General features: G+C 50.1%; 1 protein-coding gene across 8 annotated transcripts in view; it reads right to left on the bottom strand.

The window, feature by feature from the left end:
* Positions 1–2702: 2702 nt before the first annotated feature.
* The window catches only part of MAPKAP1 (MAPK associated protein 1), a 192935-nt gene continuing 176782 nt past the window's right edge, over positions 2703–18855 (bottom strand). For all 8 annotated transcript variants that reach the window (XM_037491959.2, XM_037491961.1, XM_037491956.2 and 5 more), the window contains 2 exons: positions 7845–7942; positions 2703–3214 (listed from right to left, as the gene is read on the bottom strand). In XM_037491959.2, coding sequence (XP_037347856.1) covers positions 3089–3214; positions 7845–7942 — 224 coding nt within the window. In that variant the 3' untranslated portion in view covers positions 2703–3088. The remainder of the gene's footprint in view (positions 3215–7844; positions 7943–18855) is intronic.

Genomic DNA, 18855 nt, shown 5'->3' with positions numbered 1-18855 from the left:
TCTCCCCTGGGTGGCTGCGGCCTCCTCACTTCATCCTCCTGGCCTTGGCTCGGTGCCGGACGCCGGTGTCCTAAAGCTCCATGGGGGAGGTCAGTGTGTGGGGGTGATATCCACAGGTGGCAACTGTCCTCCAACAGTGAGGGGAGGGCCTGGGGTGGCAGGGTGGTGCCGCATGCGCGCACCCCATAGGCCTCCAGTCTCTGTGCCCTGGTGACAGCTCCTGTCCTCTGCACGGCACCTTCCAGGCCGTGCAGGTCTCCACGGTGCCGGCCGGGTCTCTACTCTGCTGTGGCCTGGGGCTCACCTGCTCACCTCTTGGCCTCTCCAGAGTGGGAGCACCTTGATCGTCAAGTGTGGTCTTTGCTCTCCTCGCTGCCCTGATGTTTTACAGTTCCTGACCTGGGGAGGGGTTCCCTAAGAGGCAGCTGGCAGGTTTCAGGGGCAGCAGGGACTCTGGGCCCAGGAAGGAGAGGTGTTAGGAGGCAGTGGCCAGCTGGGCAGTGGGCAGCAGAGGGCAGGAGCACAGCTGGAGTCCCGACCAGATGAGGAAAAGCACTGACCTGATGGGCAGCTGCAGGTAAGCAAGCAGGGGTGCAAAGACCCTGAAAGGGGCACACCCTTCACCCGAGGAGGCTGAATGGAAGGACCTCCCATTCTCTTCCAACCCTTAGAATTCTTGGGAGAAGCAGGGAAGCTCCTCTTAGTCTCGGCAAATGGAAACTGCTGGAAGGAAAGGCTTACTGTGATTCGGAGACACTTAAGACAGTCTCTAGAAGAATCTGCAGGGGTCACCTAAGCCAGCATCTTCATTTGCAGGTGAGCAAACAGCGGCCCTAAGTGCCAGTGCCTGTCGGAGCCACACAGCGGCACAGCCCAGTGGCCTAGGGCGCAGCTGTGGGGTCAGTCACTCCTGGTGTCCCGGGGACTCGGGGCGACCCATCCAAGACCTCGTCTTTGGAGTGGGGGAGGGGAGGCTGGCTTCGGGAGTCCCCTGGGCACACACCTATTAATAAGGGTGGGCACACAGGCACCCTCAGACCTGGCGGCTACTCTCAGAGGCCAGCTGAGGCCAAGGCCCCAGGGACCGCTGCCCAGGCCTGCCAGGCTCCCCACACCCAGAGCTCCCCATTGTGAGTTATCATCCTATCGGCAGGGACACCCTGGAGCCGGACTAGGGGGCGCAGCTAGAAAGCACAAGTGGGCTGCGGTGTCATTCTGGGTGCTGCTCCGGCTTTGGAGAGCCCGGCCCCGGGAGGCATGTGAGAGGCGCTTCCGTCCTGCAGGAGCGGAGGGAAAACTGAACAGTCGAGGCATCTGGCCGGCTGGGACGGTGGCAGCGTCTCTCTTCGGTTCTCTCTTCAGGTGGACAGAGGCGTTGATGGGACCACGCGTGTGCTCTGTCTGCCCGGAGGACGATGGTGTTGACCTTGCAGCCGGAGGAGCGGGTGATCAATGCTGCCCTTGAGTGAAGAGGGTCATCCTGTCTCGCTGAGGCCTGGTGGCCGCGGTGCCCTGCAGAGCACGCTCCCACATCACTGTCAGCCGGTGTCACCTCCCACCGTGAGTCACTGTCCAGCCACCGTCTCAGCATCACGCACTCCAGACTTCAAAGCCATAGGCAAAGGGAGGTATTTATATGACTTTTATTTTAATATCATTTTAACATTGAATATGTTACAAGATTGAATGACCAAATTAGTCATTTACATTTTTCAAAGATATCTAAATATAAAATTGCTAAAAATTCAAATAGAGCAAGCTACAAATAATATTTCTTTTCTTTCTGGGCCGGGCAGGCATGGAAGACAGTAGAAAAGGATGCTCCTGTTGGCTGAACAAAGATCAGAACGAAAGAGGGATTCATTAAAACGACCCCGGGCAAAGAAATGCCCTCACCTTGGGGCTCTGCGGTCACCTCTCTTCCTGCACAATTTAAAAACCTGTTTGAAAAGCAGGTCCTCGGTGGACGTCTGGCCTCCAGGCTGGCCAGGGACAGCAGGAAGAGTGTCATCCCAGCAGGGAGACTGGAGAGGCTGGCGAGGACCGCGGAGGCATCTGGTGTGGCCAGAGGTGGGTGTCAGACGCCCGGCTGTGCCTCCCCACCCTCGCATGGACCCCCGCATGGAAAGGAGGGCCGTGGGGGCAGGTCCGCCTCTGCCCTGCGTCTGCGCTCACCACCCTCCTGGCAGAGAGCAGAGCAGCAGTGGCCAGCTGTGCACACAGGGAGGCCGGCCCTGAGGACAGGAAGAGGGAGCTGGGGGTCTCCAGGTTAGCAGACGCGATTCCGGGAGGCAGCCCACACGGTCTCACGCAGCTGGAAGGGCACCTGCCGTCTGAGACGTGGGAAGAGCACACGGCGGGCGCGCGGCTGACCGAGGGCCCCTCCCTGCGCCCGCTCTGCAGCGGCCGGCGGCCTGGAAGCAGAGGGGCGGCTGAGACGAGTCTTCTGGAGGGAAAATGGCGCAGCCCTGGACACACATCCCAAGCCCCCCGCCCCCCGACTTCAGCGAGATGCTATCCTCAAGCAACACACTCATTTAAACAAATGGCGTAGTTAAAACTATTGACTAAGCCCTAAACATTTCTTCTGAGAAATCGAGCCATAGCTTTTCCAATCTGCCTGTTCAATAGGGAACAGATTTTAAAGAGAATAACATAATCAATCCTTTGCCCCAAAGAAAGCTCCGCCATACCAGCCGTGATAAAGAGGACACCTGTTTATTAAAAGGACAAAAGGAAATGTACAGTTTTGTTCCTCGTTTAAGAAATTTGATCAAGCCGCAGGGAGCTGTCCGGCGAGGCCACGTACACCCGCAGGCAGGGCCGCGGCCGGTGACGGTGACCAGCGCCTGTGCAGTCGGCTGCCCTGGCACTGCTGAGCAGAGCCACGGCCACGCAGGCTCCGGTCCCGTGGAAGAGTCCCAAGCTCCATCCGTGGGGCTGGCCCTGCCCCCAGAGCCTTCCTGCCCTGTGCCCACGAGCCGGGGCGGGCTCCCCCAGGGCTGCAGGGCGCGGGGTGGGCTCGAGGGCCGCCGGGCAGGCAGGCAGGCTCTGGGCTATGGCGACAGATTGAGGCTGGAGGCTGGCGTCATTGCTGCCCTGATTTCTTCTCCTTCTGGAAGCTGAAGCTTGTACGTCTGTTCAGTTTTCTTTGTTTTTGAGCAAAATAGTCAGCCCGGGCAGTGCTTGCGCGTGATTCCAGGATGTAGTTAACCTAGAAAGCAAGAGGACACAGCCTGGTCACTTGCCAGCCAGCCTCAGCTCACCAGGCACAGGAGGGGAGGCCGGGTGGGGGCTGCCTCGGGCGGCTGCCTTGGGGCCCAACGGTCACAGCAGCGGCAGGCTGGGCTGGAGCCCCTGCTTTATGGCAGGAAAGTGGAGGCTTGAAGAAGACCAGACGGTCGGGTCTTTCATTCGGTCGGTGAGGGGGTGTTTCTGCGTCCAGAGTTTGAATTTCCACCCGAAAGGCCGTGCATTCAGCTTCCTGGTTCTGCTGTGCAGCCCTGGGCCCCGAGTCCCACTTTTGGGATGAAAATAACCAAACAAGGCTCTCCATTCATCTGCCTGCCAGCAGGTACAGAGCTTCCAACTCAGAGTTGCCTCTAACGCTCACGAGCACCCTGCAGTCAGGGCTCCCTTGACCAAAAGGAAAGAGGCTGAGAGAAGAGGGGTGGCCAGGGTCACCTAGAGGCCAGGGCCAAGGCTGCGCGAGGGGCCGTGAAAGCCTGAGTGGGGCACGCAGCGGGGCAGCCTCCCGATCACTGCTCGGGTGGGGAGGAGCCTGGCCCACTATTTCAGGTGTGGCCTGACTGCGTGCTGGGTGGCAGTGACCCACAGAGACACTGAGACACTGTCACCAGCACCTGCAGCTCCTCCTTGTCTGAGCCTGGCCCGTACGTGGTTCAAGGCACAGGAGGTCCCTGCCCCAGGAGCTCAAGGGCTGGGGAGTGTTGGGTGATGGGACAGACACACAGGGGAGCATGGGGGATGGGCGAGTCCCCATGGGGCAGGTGGCAGGCAGGGCAGCCCTGCCAAGGGAGAAGCAGCATGTGTGAAGGTCCAACTGGGGAAGCCAGAAAGGGAGTATCTGCAAAACCGCAAAAGCTTACTGGCCAGCCAGGCAAGGCAGGGAGGGCTGGGGAGGGTGGCAGCGCGGCGTTGGAGAGCTTTTCAAGGAGCAACCTCATTTAACCACCTCACAGCACCATGCTCACACACAGACAAGGAAACCGAGGCACCGAGGGGTGTGTCATTTACTCAGAGTCATGCAGTCACTAAGTGTCTGGGCCAGGCGCCAAGGCCCGGGACGAACACATCTTCCAGTTCTCTGCCTCTGAGGGCACCCCCCCACCTTCACCTCCTCAGACACCACCCTGCCCACCACCTAGCCCCCCCAAAGCGCTTTCTGTGAACAAACACCATTTGTCAAACAGCTAAAAGCTATGCTAGAAACCTGAATCTTCGTGGCAACCGAGACCAGCCACCACCTCTGCTGATTCTCCTCTGAGGGCCTTGTGTGCCATCGCTGGAGTGGGAGGGGCCTCTGCCCACTTCCAGGGCGGCCCTGAGGGTTCTCAGGGAGGCAGGCCCCAGAGGGCTAAGGGTTGACACCGTCTTCTCCAAACTTTCTGCTGTGATGGTCGCCGGCAGCAGGCGCTAAAGCCGGCATGACACAGAAGGCCGGCGCGCTCGGCCCGCTGCCTTGCCAAGCTGCCAGCTGAGAGCAATACAGCATGAGGCGCGCGGGGCCCGCTGAGGGTCTGGGAGACCACAGACGCGCATGGAGGAAGAGGTCTCGTCATCCCTGTGGAGCGCGATCCTGGATTATGTTGTTTGCACACTCAGCCAAGCTAGTCTGTTCATGCACTTCTGGCACATTCACTTGACAAGACGCATTTTAAAATGATCCTTAACAAGCCAACTATTTCCTAAATTTATTATCTTCGGTGCTTTGTGATAATCACACAGATAATTTTAATGGAAGATTAATGTAATAATCAAAAGATAAAAACGCCCTTTGGTCTGCCATTAGCTGGTTAATATGCTGTGGCTTAAAACTTGCACAATTTTATGCACTATAGAGTGTTTCACTTTCAATGCATTTTACAGCTTAAGGCATAAAAATATAGGGAGTTTTCATGGTCAATAAAGCTACAGCCTCCATCACTCGATCACGAGAAGAACCTGATTTGAAGAGTCCCATGATTCCTCTGAGATTCATCTCACAGCCTGCAGAGCCAGAGGCCGCTCATGGCTCAGCGACACCTCTGGGCGGGAAGGGCTTGCTCTGGAACTCCTCGGGGGCCACCTGAGGCTCCACCTTTACGTTTCTGTGGCCTTGGGCCTCCACCCCCTCATCTATAAAATGGGGATGATAACGCCTACACTCTGCAGGGCTGCTGTGAACATGGAGATAGTGTACATTATTGGCTTTCACCGAGTCTGTGCTCAATAAATGGGAGAGATTAGTAATTCTATAAGGGAAAAACACAAGACAAAATAACTAGCTGGGGAACTGCCTGTGTAATAGTTTCTTTGACATCAGCCTCTGACCCTTACTTCCTCCCTTCAGTTTGAGTCTAAAGTTCCCATTTTATGTAAAATTCCTGTCTTCTAGAACCAGCACGCACATCACTGAGTCCAAGACTGAGGGTGCGCTGGTGGAGACACAGCTGTGAACCCCTGGACGGGGTGGGCGCAGACTCTCGGCTGGGTGAAAGCTCACAGGGATGGCGGGACGGCAGGCTGAGCTAAGTATTTACATTGCCATAAAGAGCAGAGATAGGAGAAGTGAATTTAATCTCCCATCAAGATCATGATCATTAGCTCTCTGAGTAAATCAGGCCCGGACACCCTATGACCGTCCTGGAGTCTCATGGATGAGGCAATATTTCTATAAACATTCTGATATGAAAACAGACATTTTAGGGGAGGTGACGGGCCTTGGGGATTTTGCAGCAAAGCATCTGCTTCGAGGGAGCATTTGGTCCTGGAAAATGATTTCTCTGCACTTGCTCTTCCACAGTCTCATACTGAAGTCATAAACCTGTGTTTCTGTCATCAATCTGCTGTTGTGAAAATTATTTTGATGTCAAACACAGGATTATAATTTTACTAGAATCCTTCTCAAGTCTTGAATATTTTAATGCTGGCTATAAAAAAAAGCCCAGTCCCTGACGGGGTAATAGAATATTTCTTTACCTAGTCCCTGAACACCGCACGAGCTCCCCCAGGCTGCGTGCGATGAGCTGGCAGGTAACTCTTAGCTCGCTGGTCTCGCGCATCCGCTGGCCACTGTCTCCACGCCTGCTCTGACCGGCCAGCGAAAGCTCCACTTTTCAGCCAACTGACCACGCTACTCTGCCTTGGTGCCAACTGTCCTCCCAGCAGGCCCAGCTCTTCAATTCTCACCTACTGCTTAAATCTTTTGCAGCCCTGAGGACTTGGCCTCAAAATGTTTCTGCAAAACAATTCTATGTTGTTGAAAATCTCCTGTTCAATGCACATTGTGAGGTTAAAAGGCAGAGTTTGGGAATCTGTCAAGCTGTGGTTCTGCCAGGCATGGCCCTGGCTAAGTTACTTCCACCCCCTCCCACCGCCCCCCACAGCCTCCATTTCCTTCAGGAGTGGGAAGGAGCTTGCAGCAGCGCCTCTGAGTTGTGAAGGGTCAAGGAGACAGGGCATGTGAGGTGCCTAGTCTGGGGCCCGCACTTTGCGACTCCCAGGACAGCTCAGCTGCTCTTACTAGTGTCCCCTCCCCTCCCCGGCCCTGGCTCTAAGTTCTGCTCCGCTACAGAAGTTCTGATTTTCTATATGATCAATTGACATAAGATTCAGTTAGAAGACAGGAGTCTCAGTTTGCAAGAGTCTGCAAACCACCAGTGCAGGACTACTCAGTGTGGTACACAGATCAGCAGCCCAGGCAAATCTGGAAGCTTCTTAGAAACACATAATCTTGGCCCTACCCCCGACCTGTCCAACAATAAGGCCCCAGGGGAGCTTTCCCAGCCATAATAGGCTCTGCAAGGGTCCGCATGGCCTGGTCCCTCTGGTCCTGAGGGCCCAGAGGCAGCCTCCCAGCCACACACTCGCCCTGCCTCTCTGCCCCATCTTGGGGTGTGGGGGTGTCCCTGTGTGCAGTGCATTTTCCCTGTACTCATTAGGACTGGGTCTTTTTTTTTTTCATAGTCAGCATTAAGATATTCAAGACTTGAGAAGGATTCTAGTAAAATTCTGCTTCTCCATCCACCCTGTCCACCTGCCCCAGCAGTTCACCGTCTCACCCACACAGCAACTGTGTGACTCTAACAATCCCCTTTGTCATTTTCTGCTTAATGCCTGTCTGGTCTGATAGAGGAGAAGTTCTCTGAGGCCAGTCACTGGCTCTCACCCCCAGAAGGTGCTCAGTGAGTGCTCTTGAGATACATCCAATTCTAGCATAAAGTTGGGGGTATTTAGAACAAGCTGCTAAAATTATCCTGAGTATGTTAAGATGTCTTCAAACAATAACAATACTTTCCTCAGAGTCTGCTCCAGCAAACCTCAAGGAGCTCCTGAGACAGATGGAAGAAAAGAAATGGCTCACTCTAAGGATAACGGAACCCATGAAGACCCAGGGTCACTGGGGAGCCGGGAGGAAGCTGAAGGGGGTGCCACCCTGATGCGGCTGCCCCGAGGTGTGACTCCAGCCTGGGCGTGCCCAGCAAGGTGGCTGTGGCAGCCCACTTCTTCCTGCAGAGCTCGGCCAGAGCCTCGTCCAGGGCAGGGGTGGGAGAGCCCCTGCAAATCGGGCTGGAGCAGAGGCCAGGCCAACACCTCATCCCCGGCCCGGAAGGGACACTTACCTTGAGCACAATTTCATTGACGGTAGCAGCGTCAGATTCGAAGTAGAGGTGTTTGTAGTCATGATTGCTTAGATACGTGAGTTTAAATATTGCGTGACCTGGAGAAAGAGGGAAAAGGCAGCGTTGAGGGGTCCAGTGGTGAGCCACGGGGCCGCCCCCAGAGTTCTCCTTATCACTCCATGGAGTGAGAGCAAGTGGAGACTTCGGGTGACGCCGCCTCCCTGGGCTGGTCTGGAGCTCAAAGGGCAGCTGGGGCCACTGCACCCTGGAGCCGGTGCAGGAAGGCATGGCAGGAAGGCTTTGCAGAACTACTGCACAATAATCACAAGGAAAAGGTGGTGTTTTATGGTAGAAGGCCAATTACCTCCAAATTATTACTCTAAAAATACAGTAACTCTGCTTACAGTCAAATTAATGAGCAACAGGAAGGAAAGGCAGGTAGTAATGCTATTACGAGGCTTCTCCACAGCCCCGGCTCTGCTGGGAAGGGGGTCTTGTGACCCTGCATGGAAGCTGCCTTCCAGGCCTCGGTCATTTCAACCCTGGAAGCAAGGATGGGGGGCAGGGTGAGGGTTGCTCTGAAGACACCATGGGAAGCTGGCACCTTACAAAGGAACCGAATCTCACCTGGATCCTCGTTTCTCACCCCTCTCCCACCTTCAGAACAACACTCACTCCTGGGAGTGCTCCTGGCCTGGCCTCCTTCCTCTCCATGCCCACACAGGCCACAGGCCGGCCATCCCTACCCCGGCACGTCCTCACTCGCTGACCTGTCTGATCTGCTGATCCTTAATGACTCCAGACCTGCCATCGCCTCCCTGGGCGGCTTCACAGCTACCCTTCTAGGCACCTGCTGTGTGGCCTCCTACACTGCAGGCACAGAGACCTGCTGGCTCATGACACCTGCAGCCAGGTCGGCTCCCTCTGCTCTGGCCACTCTCATTCCCTCTGGAAACAGAACCACATGCCCATCAGCATACGCTGCCCTTGGCTTCTGGGAGGCTCACGGTCCTCAAGACAGTCCTCTTTCTCCTTAAGCGATTCTCAAGCTGGTTTCTGCTCCCAGCCACCACCTGGAAACGCAGGTGGGCAGTGCTCAGCAAGCACTCCCAGGCCAAAGAGCAGCAGGAGGGGTCCCCAACACAGAGGCCTCCGCCAAGAGCCCCAGAGACCATCTCCCTAGTTGGCTCTGGAGACCTCAGGGCTTGCAAGATTAAAATTCAGCATATCCTTCTATTAGGCCTTCTCATCTCTGTTCTTCTAATTGAAGCGATGACTGGTCATAGTTATTAATTAATAATATATCACCCACATTCCTGTAAGTTCACCTCTTTCCCGGAGAAATCTTCTTGGGGACTTTATTTACAGGAGCTAATTCTTCAGATCTCCAAAAATAAACTGATATATGTTGTACTTTCTGTGGCCAGAAAAGTGGAGCTGTGGGTATTTTATCCTGAAAACATCATTATGATATACTAATTGTGACTATAAATTCCATTTTGAAAAAATTAGCTAATAATTTCTGAAAAATGTCACTTCCAGTCACTTGACAAATTTAGCCTGATTCTAAATCAAGGTACTAAATAAAATGTTAGAATCCTTCGCTGGAAGCTAATCATCCTGTTAATATATAAATTACCTGTTTCTGATCAGAAAGTGAATCTCACATAGATTTATCTGCATACATGTACGTGTGTGCGTGTGCCTTTATTTTCACAGGCTCCGTCTCAGGACGACAGTCTTGGTGGTGATGTCACTGCGTGGAAGAACAATGCAGACACCGTTTGGGCCGTGCTGTGACCAAGCAGAGCCATCTATGAAGGTCACAGGGCTGTGAAGGACAAACAGACGCCCCCTCCAGGAGGCCTTACTGCTGACACCTGGCTGTGACAAACACAGACACCAGGGCCCCGGGCTAAAAAGGACCAGAAGGTCTTAGGGAGGCCCGTAGACCCGAAGCTTCGGGGTTCACTGAGCACCTTGATGTGATCTCATGGACTGTCCACACCACCTGCTCCCGCTCGTCACTGACAAACAAAACCAAACCTCAAGATGCTGTAACGTGTTCACCTTAATAACCGAGTCACCGCTGAAAACCTTCAGGCAGAGCCAAACCTACCCACAGCATATGCGAGCTGCAGTTTGCACAGGCCTGGGAGCCTCTGTAAGGAATCCCTGCACCGCTGCGGGCTCAGAGGGGAGGCCCGCAGTTCATCTGCGCAAGTCAGATGGACAAGAACCGTCCTAAGCCAAGTCCCCTGAAAGGCTAGTCTGGCCAGGTGACCACAAAACACCGCACCTTCTGTATTTGGCTGCGCAGGGGGTGGCGTGTGCCTTTTGCCTGTCCTCAGCACTCATTCCAGAGACCCCAAGGAAGAGCGACACAGACTGTGATGATGAGAGGTTCCCCCCACCCCTGACTCTAGCCTCTGACTTGTCCTTTCCGGTGAAGCCTTCGTGCTGCCTAGAGAAAGCGGAGCACTCGCATTTTCAATGCACCAGCCCTTCTGTGACAGCTGGAGTCACGGATGTGAATAACGGGGGGCCTCTGTGGGAGGAGTGGCGAGGGAGCACTCTACGTACACCCCCAGGCTCAGAGCTACGCCTTCACCGGTGCTGGGGCCCCGGGCATGGGGTCCACGCGCCACGAGAGGAAACTCTCACGCACCTTAGGGCTCCCTCAGTTTTGCTGGGTGGCCAGAAGGGCCGTGTCCCCCAGCTCAGGTCCTGACAAGCACACAGGCCGGCGGGTAGGCCAGAGAAATGAACAGCGAGAGTCAAGCCTGGTAAGTGTTAAAAGTAAGCGAGGAGAGCAGCTGGGGGACCCCAGTGGAAGCGGTGGGCCACAGGGGGAGAGCTCTCTGACCCCTGAGCAGTCTAGAGGCGGAGTGAGTTGGTAGAAGGGGATGCAACAGGGTAAGGACAGCGCGGGGACCAATGCTCAGGGCGCAGGGCTAGTGGGGGCCTGCGGGGGGTCGCGTGCCGTGGGCAGGTGCAAAGGACCGGCCGTGGAGTCGCCAGCTGAGGGCTATAAGCTCTGCAGTACGGTAAGTGGCCCAGCTGTGCCTGCGGGTACTCACGCTGGCTCCCCAGGGCCTGCGGGCAGGGAGAGGGGCTGCCACACTCATCCAAGTGGGATGTGTGGTTTGGAGCTAGACGGACACAGGCTGTGAGCGAGGGAGTGGCTTGAGAACTCCCGAGAAGGCAAAGTTGGCAGGACTTGGGGATTCTTTTACACAGAGTAACAGCTAATAAGCAGAATCCACACTTGTATAATTTCCCCCCCGTCCAAAACCTATATATTTAAGTGTAACAAGTTAATTGACCTCTTGCTGGAAACAAATCTATCAATAAACATGAGTGATTGAGCGCCCAGGTGAATTTCCACCAGGGGTGTCTGGGAAGGGGGGGAGCCCGGGCATTTCAACTCTGACCGAGCAGATTAAGAACCTGGAATAAGGAAGGGCCTATCGCCTTCTCGGCCCTTGCCACCTCGCGCTCACTTCCGCTGGCAGGGGAAGAGGCGGCCAATGACCACCTCAGCCGCAGCGCCCCCGGGCATCTGTTCTGGGGTGTTTGAGGGAACCAGAGGTGGACAGGTTACCCTGGAAAATTCCAAGAATATCAGTGCTTTTCATAGGGAAGGAGCCAACATCTAACTGTAGATGTTGGCTGAGAAAAAAAATGTACGAGTATGATTTAAAAGAAAATGCAAAGTCCAACGTTCTCATTAGTTCAAATCATTTGTTTGGATTATTCAACTGTTTGGAAATCAAGGCAGGACAAAAGCCTGAGCTCGGGAGCCACAGGCTCAGATGAAATTCCTGCTCTCCTGAATTTAGCGGCGGGGCCTTGGCAAGGCGTGGTCCCCATAGAAGCCCAGGCTCACCCTGGGGGCGCATCAGTTTCTCAGGAGCTCTTGGAGATGGTGGGTGCCCAGTGGGCAGTGCTGGGCCTGCTGTTTGAAGATAAGATGCTCATTATTTTGAAGATTTCATTTTTAACTGGGCCTCCTTTGAGCAGACCCGCTTTCCCAGAGCTGCAGCTATCAACGCAATACAATGGCGTATAAAATGTGGCATCGCAGGGCTGGTCCCACACTGGGGCAGACACGACACTACAACGGCTTCTGAGGACTGAAGTCCAAGTCTGGATATGTGAAAATGTATTTACATTTATGTATTTTCCTCAAACTAAAACAGAGAAGATGAAAGGTAACACCAAGCAGAAACTAATTAGCAGCGTAAATGTCAGAAGTGGAGCCGTTTGGGCTCATGTGCTGTAATTTATCTTCTGTGTTATGAATTTTAACTTATACAAGAGGCTGTGCTGAAAAAAAGAGGTTCCTCTGGTCAATTCACAGCAGTGGCCACTGTGAAAAAGCTTCCAGCGTCACACATGGGGACAGCAGCGTACACTATCCTGTGAAAAGGGCGCCCACATTTCCACCGCCAGAGGAACAGAGATTACTGCGTGAAAGGAGGGTCCCTTCTGACACAGCCTGCTCACAGGTCAGAGTTGGGGCTCCCTCCCAAGCCTCAGCTGTCCAGTCTCCACTGGAAGCTCCAGTTCAAGGCAAGTCAACTGGCAAAGGCTGGAACTCCTTCCGCCACACCCATCATGGCAAAGGCCAGGGAACTGTAGTGACCTCTGACCTCTGCAGCAGGGGCTGTCTGGCCCACTCACACTGCTTGGATCTTTCAAACCCCCTCTATTTTTGGCACTTTCCTGTGGACATAATTAAGGCTCTCTGGTTATAAAAACTCCCATGCAATGTGATTCGCCTTCTTCCTCCAATTTATTGAAAACACTCTTGCTAAGGTCACACTACATTGACAGACCCAGGAAGTACTTCTCGGCATTGACTCAGTTTCTCAGCTGTACTTGACACCGCTCCTAGAAGTCCTCTCTTTCCATGGAGCCACAGCCCCTTCTTCACTCGACTTCTCCTGCCAGTCAGCTTCTGGGGTTTCCTCCTGGTCCTTCCTCTGTCTCTTACATGGTGCTCACCCCCGTGGCCTTTCTTCCACCCTCACCTCTTCCAAATGCTACCTTTCTCCTCTGTCAGGCTTGCCATCTAGGTTTTGATTTCTACTCATGCCGATGATCCAGAGTAGGTATCGGGCCGAGGCCTTCCTGCAGTTTCAGAGCCAACTAGAGAGTGCAGCTGCCACTTCACCCGGCCTACAGGGCAGCACACCCAGAACAGACACCAATATTTGCCCTCAGCTCAGCTGGCAGCCTTGCCACTCATCCAGCCAGGCTCCTGGCATTTGGTCCCCTAAATAGTTTTCATCTCTTCCACCCCTTCAGCAGGTTCTGGGCGTTCCTACTGGCCTGTCCTCCTCAGATCTGAAGAGCTCCCACAGAAGCCATTCCTTTAGGACACAGCTCTGGCTATGTCACTCACCTACTTAAAACCTGCAGTGTTTCTTTTCCTATTGTCCTCAAAATAGAGTTCAATTAAATTTTTTTTTTTTTTTTACATTTTAAAAGAACAGATTTATTAGGAAAAGGAGAAAAAGAGCCACCCGTACAGACACAGATGGGAAGTCTTGGGAGGAGAGCTGTCTAAAGTTCATGCTTCTTTTTCTTTTAAAGATTTATTTTTATTTACGTATGCACACAAGAACTGGAGTGTAGGTCAGAGATGCGGGGGGTGAGAGGACTCACCAGAGACAGAGTGGGGAGCAGAACAGGCAGATCTACTGAAATACACTGCTCAGGGGAGCAGTGGGCAAGACAGGAGAGATCTGCTGCGCCATGTAGGTCAGCTCCCTGGTGGGGGATTGAACTCATGCCTCAGTGGCTGGTGATAGCGCTGAGACTTTAATTCCTGCGCCACCAGGGAGGCCTTTAAGTTTAAGCTTCATAAGATGCTTTTCAAGACCCTTCATCAGCAGTTCTCACACTTTTTGGTCTCAGAATTCTTTCACATTAATGAGGAGTCTAAAAAGCTTTTGCTTGTGTGGATTGTATCTATTATATTTATTAGAAAACAGAGATTAAAAAATGTTCATTCGCAAAAAAACAAACCTGCATCAAAAGTTAACATTTTTTAATGGAAAAAACCTTTATGTTTCTTGAATAGAGAAGGTTTAATGAAAAGACTGGCTGTTATTTTATATATTTGGAATTTCTTTAGTATTTTATTTAATAGAAAACAGCTGGATTATCCTTTGTGTTTCTGCATTTACTCTACAGTGATAAATGTTTTTTGGTTGGAGCATACGAAGGAAAGTCAGCCTCACAGAGAGATGTTTTTGGAAAAGGGAGGCCTGTTTTAATATTCTTTCTTGCAAATGTTCTTTGATACCATATCAAATTTGATAAACGGTAGTTTCTTAAAGATTAGTTGCGATGTGGAATCTAAAACCACATTAATAAACTTTTTGTATTCTGTTACATTAAAACCTATTGGTCTGTCTTGCATTTCGAATGAATCTTTTACTCTTGCATGATTTTGTAACATGCAGTAGTCTGGAAAATATTGGTTTGCTGAGTAATGCAGGTCTTCCAAATGTTGACACATTTCATTATACGATAGCAAAAAAATCACATTCATTAATATCACCACTGATCTCATCAGAGAAGTCTTTAAGCAATGAGAAGCCAAGCTCATAGTGACAGATACAAGTTTTCCAAAATTCTAATTTTCACCTGAAAGCTTGAATTTCATCATTGGCAGCAAATACTAGCACTTGTTTCCCTTGAAATGACAGGCTCACTTCCTTCATTTTCAAGAAACCATCTGCTAAGTACTGAAGTTTGAACAATTACTTGTGAGTCATTCTTTCAAATAAAAATGGCATTTCATGAAATAAATGGTTAGTTCAGCTTGCAACTCAAACCAGCACACAAGTGCTTTTCATTGGTACAAGTGTTCTACCCCCACATATGGCAGATATGGCTAATTCGTACTGCAGGAAATGAATGAAGAACAATGGTTTATGGGGTCTTTTGATGCTTCGATTTATGTGTAGCTTATTCTAACAAAATATCATCTGGCATTTCAGCAACTAACTCTTGGCTAAGTTTTACTCTCCAGCTTTCAGAAATGTGGACGAGTTCTGTATCTTTAGTTTGTGACAAGATTGAGCTTGCAAATGCTCCTGAGAGGTCAAGTTACATCCTATGAAACCTCATTTATCCAGAATCCTCAGCGCAGACAGCTATGGTGACCTTTGAGCAACATAACTCCCCCCACCATTTTAAGCATTATAATTCCATATTAAAACTTTTCCTCCTGTACTAGGAAGATCAGTCACGATGTTATCTTGTTCATCTGAATATTATGATTTCCTTAGGGTTGCAGAAGGTTCTAGGCCTCGTCGCACAACAGCTCATACCGCCACATTGCTGCGCTTAGATCGTTTTTTAATAGTTTTCGTTTTGTTTCATTTTTGGTCATCTCGTTGATTTTCATTTCCCACTGTCCTTATGAGGTTCAGTCCTTCCTTCTTTCTTTTTCCAATTTTCTGCATTTAATAGACTTTTTTTTTTTTTTTTTAATAGAGGCATGCTTTATTTGTTTGCTGGTTTGTTTGTTTGTTTTGTTTATACATGCACTGGGTACGGTCAGAAGCATGGGAGGGTGAGAGAATTCACCAGAGCCAGAGCGGGGAGCAGAACAGGCAGAAGGACCGAAGTACACTGCTGAGGGGAGCAGCAGGCGGCAGGAGAGGTCTGCGCGCAATGTGGGACCCTCCTCCGGTGGCCGGGGAGCAGCCGGGGATCGAAACGGCGCCGCAGAGGCCGCGGGCAGCTTCGCAACCCAGCACTCAACCGCTGCACCACCGGGGAGGCCCTTAATAGACTTTTGGAAGGAAAAAAAAACCCAGATAACCAAGCCTGGTTCAAATTTATAACAAATAAGACTTTGTAGAATCTCAAGCAGGGCCAGGGATACTCTTCTATCAAAAAAATACAGATGTTTAAGTGCTGTGGCTACGTGTCAATGGCAGAACTGACAATGGAATAAAAGCCTCTATTACTGTTTATATGTAACTTTGGACATGTTCTGCAACTTCGCTTCAGTTTCCTCACTTATAAAGCAGGAATAATGTCATCTCAGAGTTGCTGCTAGGATTAAATAACCCTAGGATAAAATCCATACTTCTAGAATTCTGTAAGTATACAAAGCCTCATAGAGTTGCTGCAAGAACGAAACGGTACACACAGAGGGCTTCAGACACAGCCTGGCACAGTGGCAGGCTCCGTTTTTCTACCTAAGACAAGTGGCCCTTTCCTGTCAAGGGACAGACAGTCAATATTTTAGGCTTTGCAGGACAAGAGTCAAACTTAAGGATATTTTACACAAACTATGTAATGACAGAAAAAGCTGCACATTTTTTAACTGGCAGAGTTCAAAATATAGTAAGTGTATTATGGGGGGGTAGTACAGGTCTACTAATAAGGACAGCATTATTGTATTTGGAGGGAGTGATGACATTTTGCTTAAATGGGATTCAGAGTCAGTATTCCTTATCATCAAAGCAACTGCAATGTTCTTGGCGCACAGGCCACCTGGGAATGGGTGGAGGCTGGGTTCAGCCTGCAGCCACAGATGGCAAAGGCCTGCTCGAAGAGATCTCTGGCTTATGTCTCTGTTCCTGGGTCATTCCAGAGAGTTGCCAATGGTGATACTTTGAACACTCTTGATTTCTTTGTGTAGACCTGGGTTTCTATCTATAATCTTTTTCCCCTACAAAGATTTAATATCTCTTGTAGTAAAAGTTTAATAGTGATAAATGCTTTCATCCTCTGAATGTCTGAAAATGTCTATTTCACCTTCAATTCTGAAGGGCTCTTTTGTGGAATTTAGTTCTGGAGGGCTGTTTGCTTAGATCCCTTTCCATTGTTTCTCAGATTGCATTATTTCTGATGATTAGTCAGCAATATTCTTTCTCTTTGTTTCTCTGGCTGCTTTTAAGATTTTTCTATCACTAGTTTTCAGCAATTTAATCATGATGTGCCTTCATGTATTTTCCCCTGTATTTCTCCTTTTTTGGACTCAGTTGGGTTTCCCACATTGGTGGAATTTGTAATCAAACCTGGAATAGTTTTCTCCTCCATCTCTGAGCCGTCAATTACACACATATCAGAACACTTGATATTATCCCACAGACTCTCTCTTCCTTTCACCCGTTTTCTTCTGTGTGTGCATAGATTGGAATAGTTCCTGTCTTCCTGCCCTGAAGTAGAAAGCTCATTGACTGGTGGGCAGAATCTGAAATGGTGACTAGTGTTCCCACCGCCTGCTTTTCACCTTTGTGCAATCTCCTTATCTTGTCTGTGAGCAAGACCTAGTGATTTATTTGTGACAAATAAAGCAGAGTAAAAGTGTCAGGCTGCCACTTCTGAGATGAGTTTATATAAGACTCCTTCCTGGCCAGCACTCTCCTGCTCTTGGTTACTTTGATAAGCTAGAGGACATCTTCCCTAGGGGGAGACCAAGGTGGCAAGGAACTGAGGTTCTCAAGGAAATAAACTCTGCCAGGCCCCACTCTCTGAACTTAGAAGCAGGTCCTGCCTGACTGAACCCTAAGAGGATTGAACCCCTGGATGATACTATGTAGGCTGCAAAGAGACCTTGAGCTAAAGGTTCCACCGAAAGGACCTGTGCTGGATTCCTGACCCAAAAAACTGTGAGATAATAAATATTAAGTCAATGAGTTGTGGGGCTACTTGTTATGTACCCACAGGTAACACACTGACCTTTTCTTGTAATCTGCTCCCACCAGTGAATTTTTTTTATTCAGGTATTTTATTTCCCAGGCCTAAAATTTTCATTTGGCTCATTTGAAAATAGTTTCCACTTCTTTTTGAGTTCTTATTTTGTCTTTGATTGGCTTTATATAGTTATTTTAACTTAAATTGATCTGATAATTCTGTCATCTTAGCCATTTCTGGTTATTTCTGGTATTTTCCTCCTGGTTATAGGATATATTTCCCTGCTCCTTTGCCTGTCTAGTAATTTTTCATTGAGTGCTGGACACTATAAACATTACATCATGGGATGTTGGCATTTTTGGGTCAAACTTAGAGGCCTTATTCTGGCAGACAGTTAATTTACTTGTAGGTCAGTTTGATCCTTCCAAGACTCCTTTTATTTTTTCAACTAATTAATTAATTAATTTTAATAATAAATTTTATTTTTATATTCCCCCATACAATTGCAAACCCCCCATTCTGACCCCAATCCCTCCCCTCCCGCCCCCCACCCCCCAAAAAGTGTCTCTGGTTCATAGTTTTTTGTTGATTTTGATTTTCACTTTCTTATAGTTATTCATTTTCCTGGTCCCTTATTTAAGGTTTCTAGATTCCTGCTATGAGTGAGACCATCCGGTATTTTTCTTTTTCTTTTTGGCTTATTTCGCTGAGCATGATCCCTTCCAGCGCCATCCATGTTGCTGCAAATTGCATGTGTTTATCTTTTTTGAATGCTGAGTAATATTCCATGGTATATATGCACCACATCTTCTTGATCATCTATTTTTGGGCATTTGGGCTGTTTCCAAAGCTTAGCTATTGTATATAGTGCTGCTATAAACATAGGGGTGCAGGTGTTCTTTGGAATTGATGTTTCTGTGTCCTTTGGGTAAATACCTAGGAGTGGAATTGCTGGATCATATGGAAGCTCTGTTTAGTAGGTCCAGAAATCTCCACATAGCTCTCCATAGTGGTTGGACCAGTTTGCACTCCCACCAACAGTGTAGAAGAGTTCCTTTTTCTCCACAACCTCGCCAACATTTGCTGTTGCTAGTTTAATATGTGCCATTCTCACTGGTGTAAGATGGTATCTCATGGTAGTTTTGATTTGCATTTCCCTGATTACAAGTGATGTTGAACATTTTTTCATATGTCTGTTGGCCATTTGCATTTCCTCTTCAGAGAAGTTTCTTTTTAGCTCTTCTGCCCATTTTTTTGACTGGATTATTTTCTTTGTTGTTGCTGAGTCTCATCAGCTCTTTGCAGATTTTTGTGATCAGTCCTTTATCATTAGTGTTGG

This window comes from Talpa occidentalis, unplaced genomic scaffold, assembly GCF_014898055.3.
Source record: "Talpa occidentalis isolate TD23 unplaced genomic scaffold, MPIMG_talOcc4v2.1 talOcc4.7, whole genome shotgun sequence".
Classification (NCBI taxonomy): domain Eukaryota; kingdom Metazoa; phylum Chordata; class Mammalia; order Eulipotyphla; family Talpidae; genus Talpa; species Talpa occidentalis.
This window is presented reverse-complemented; position numbering and strand designations above follow the sequence as displayed.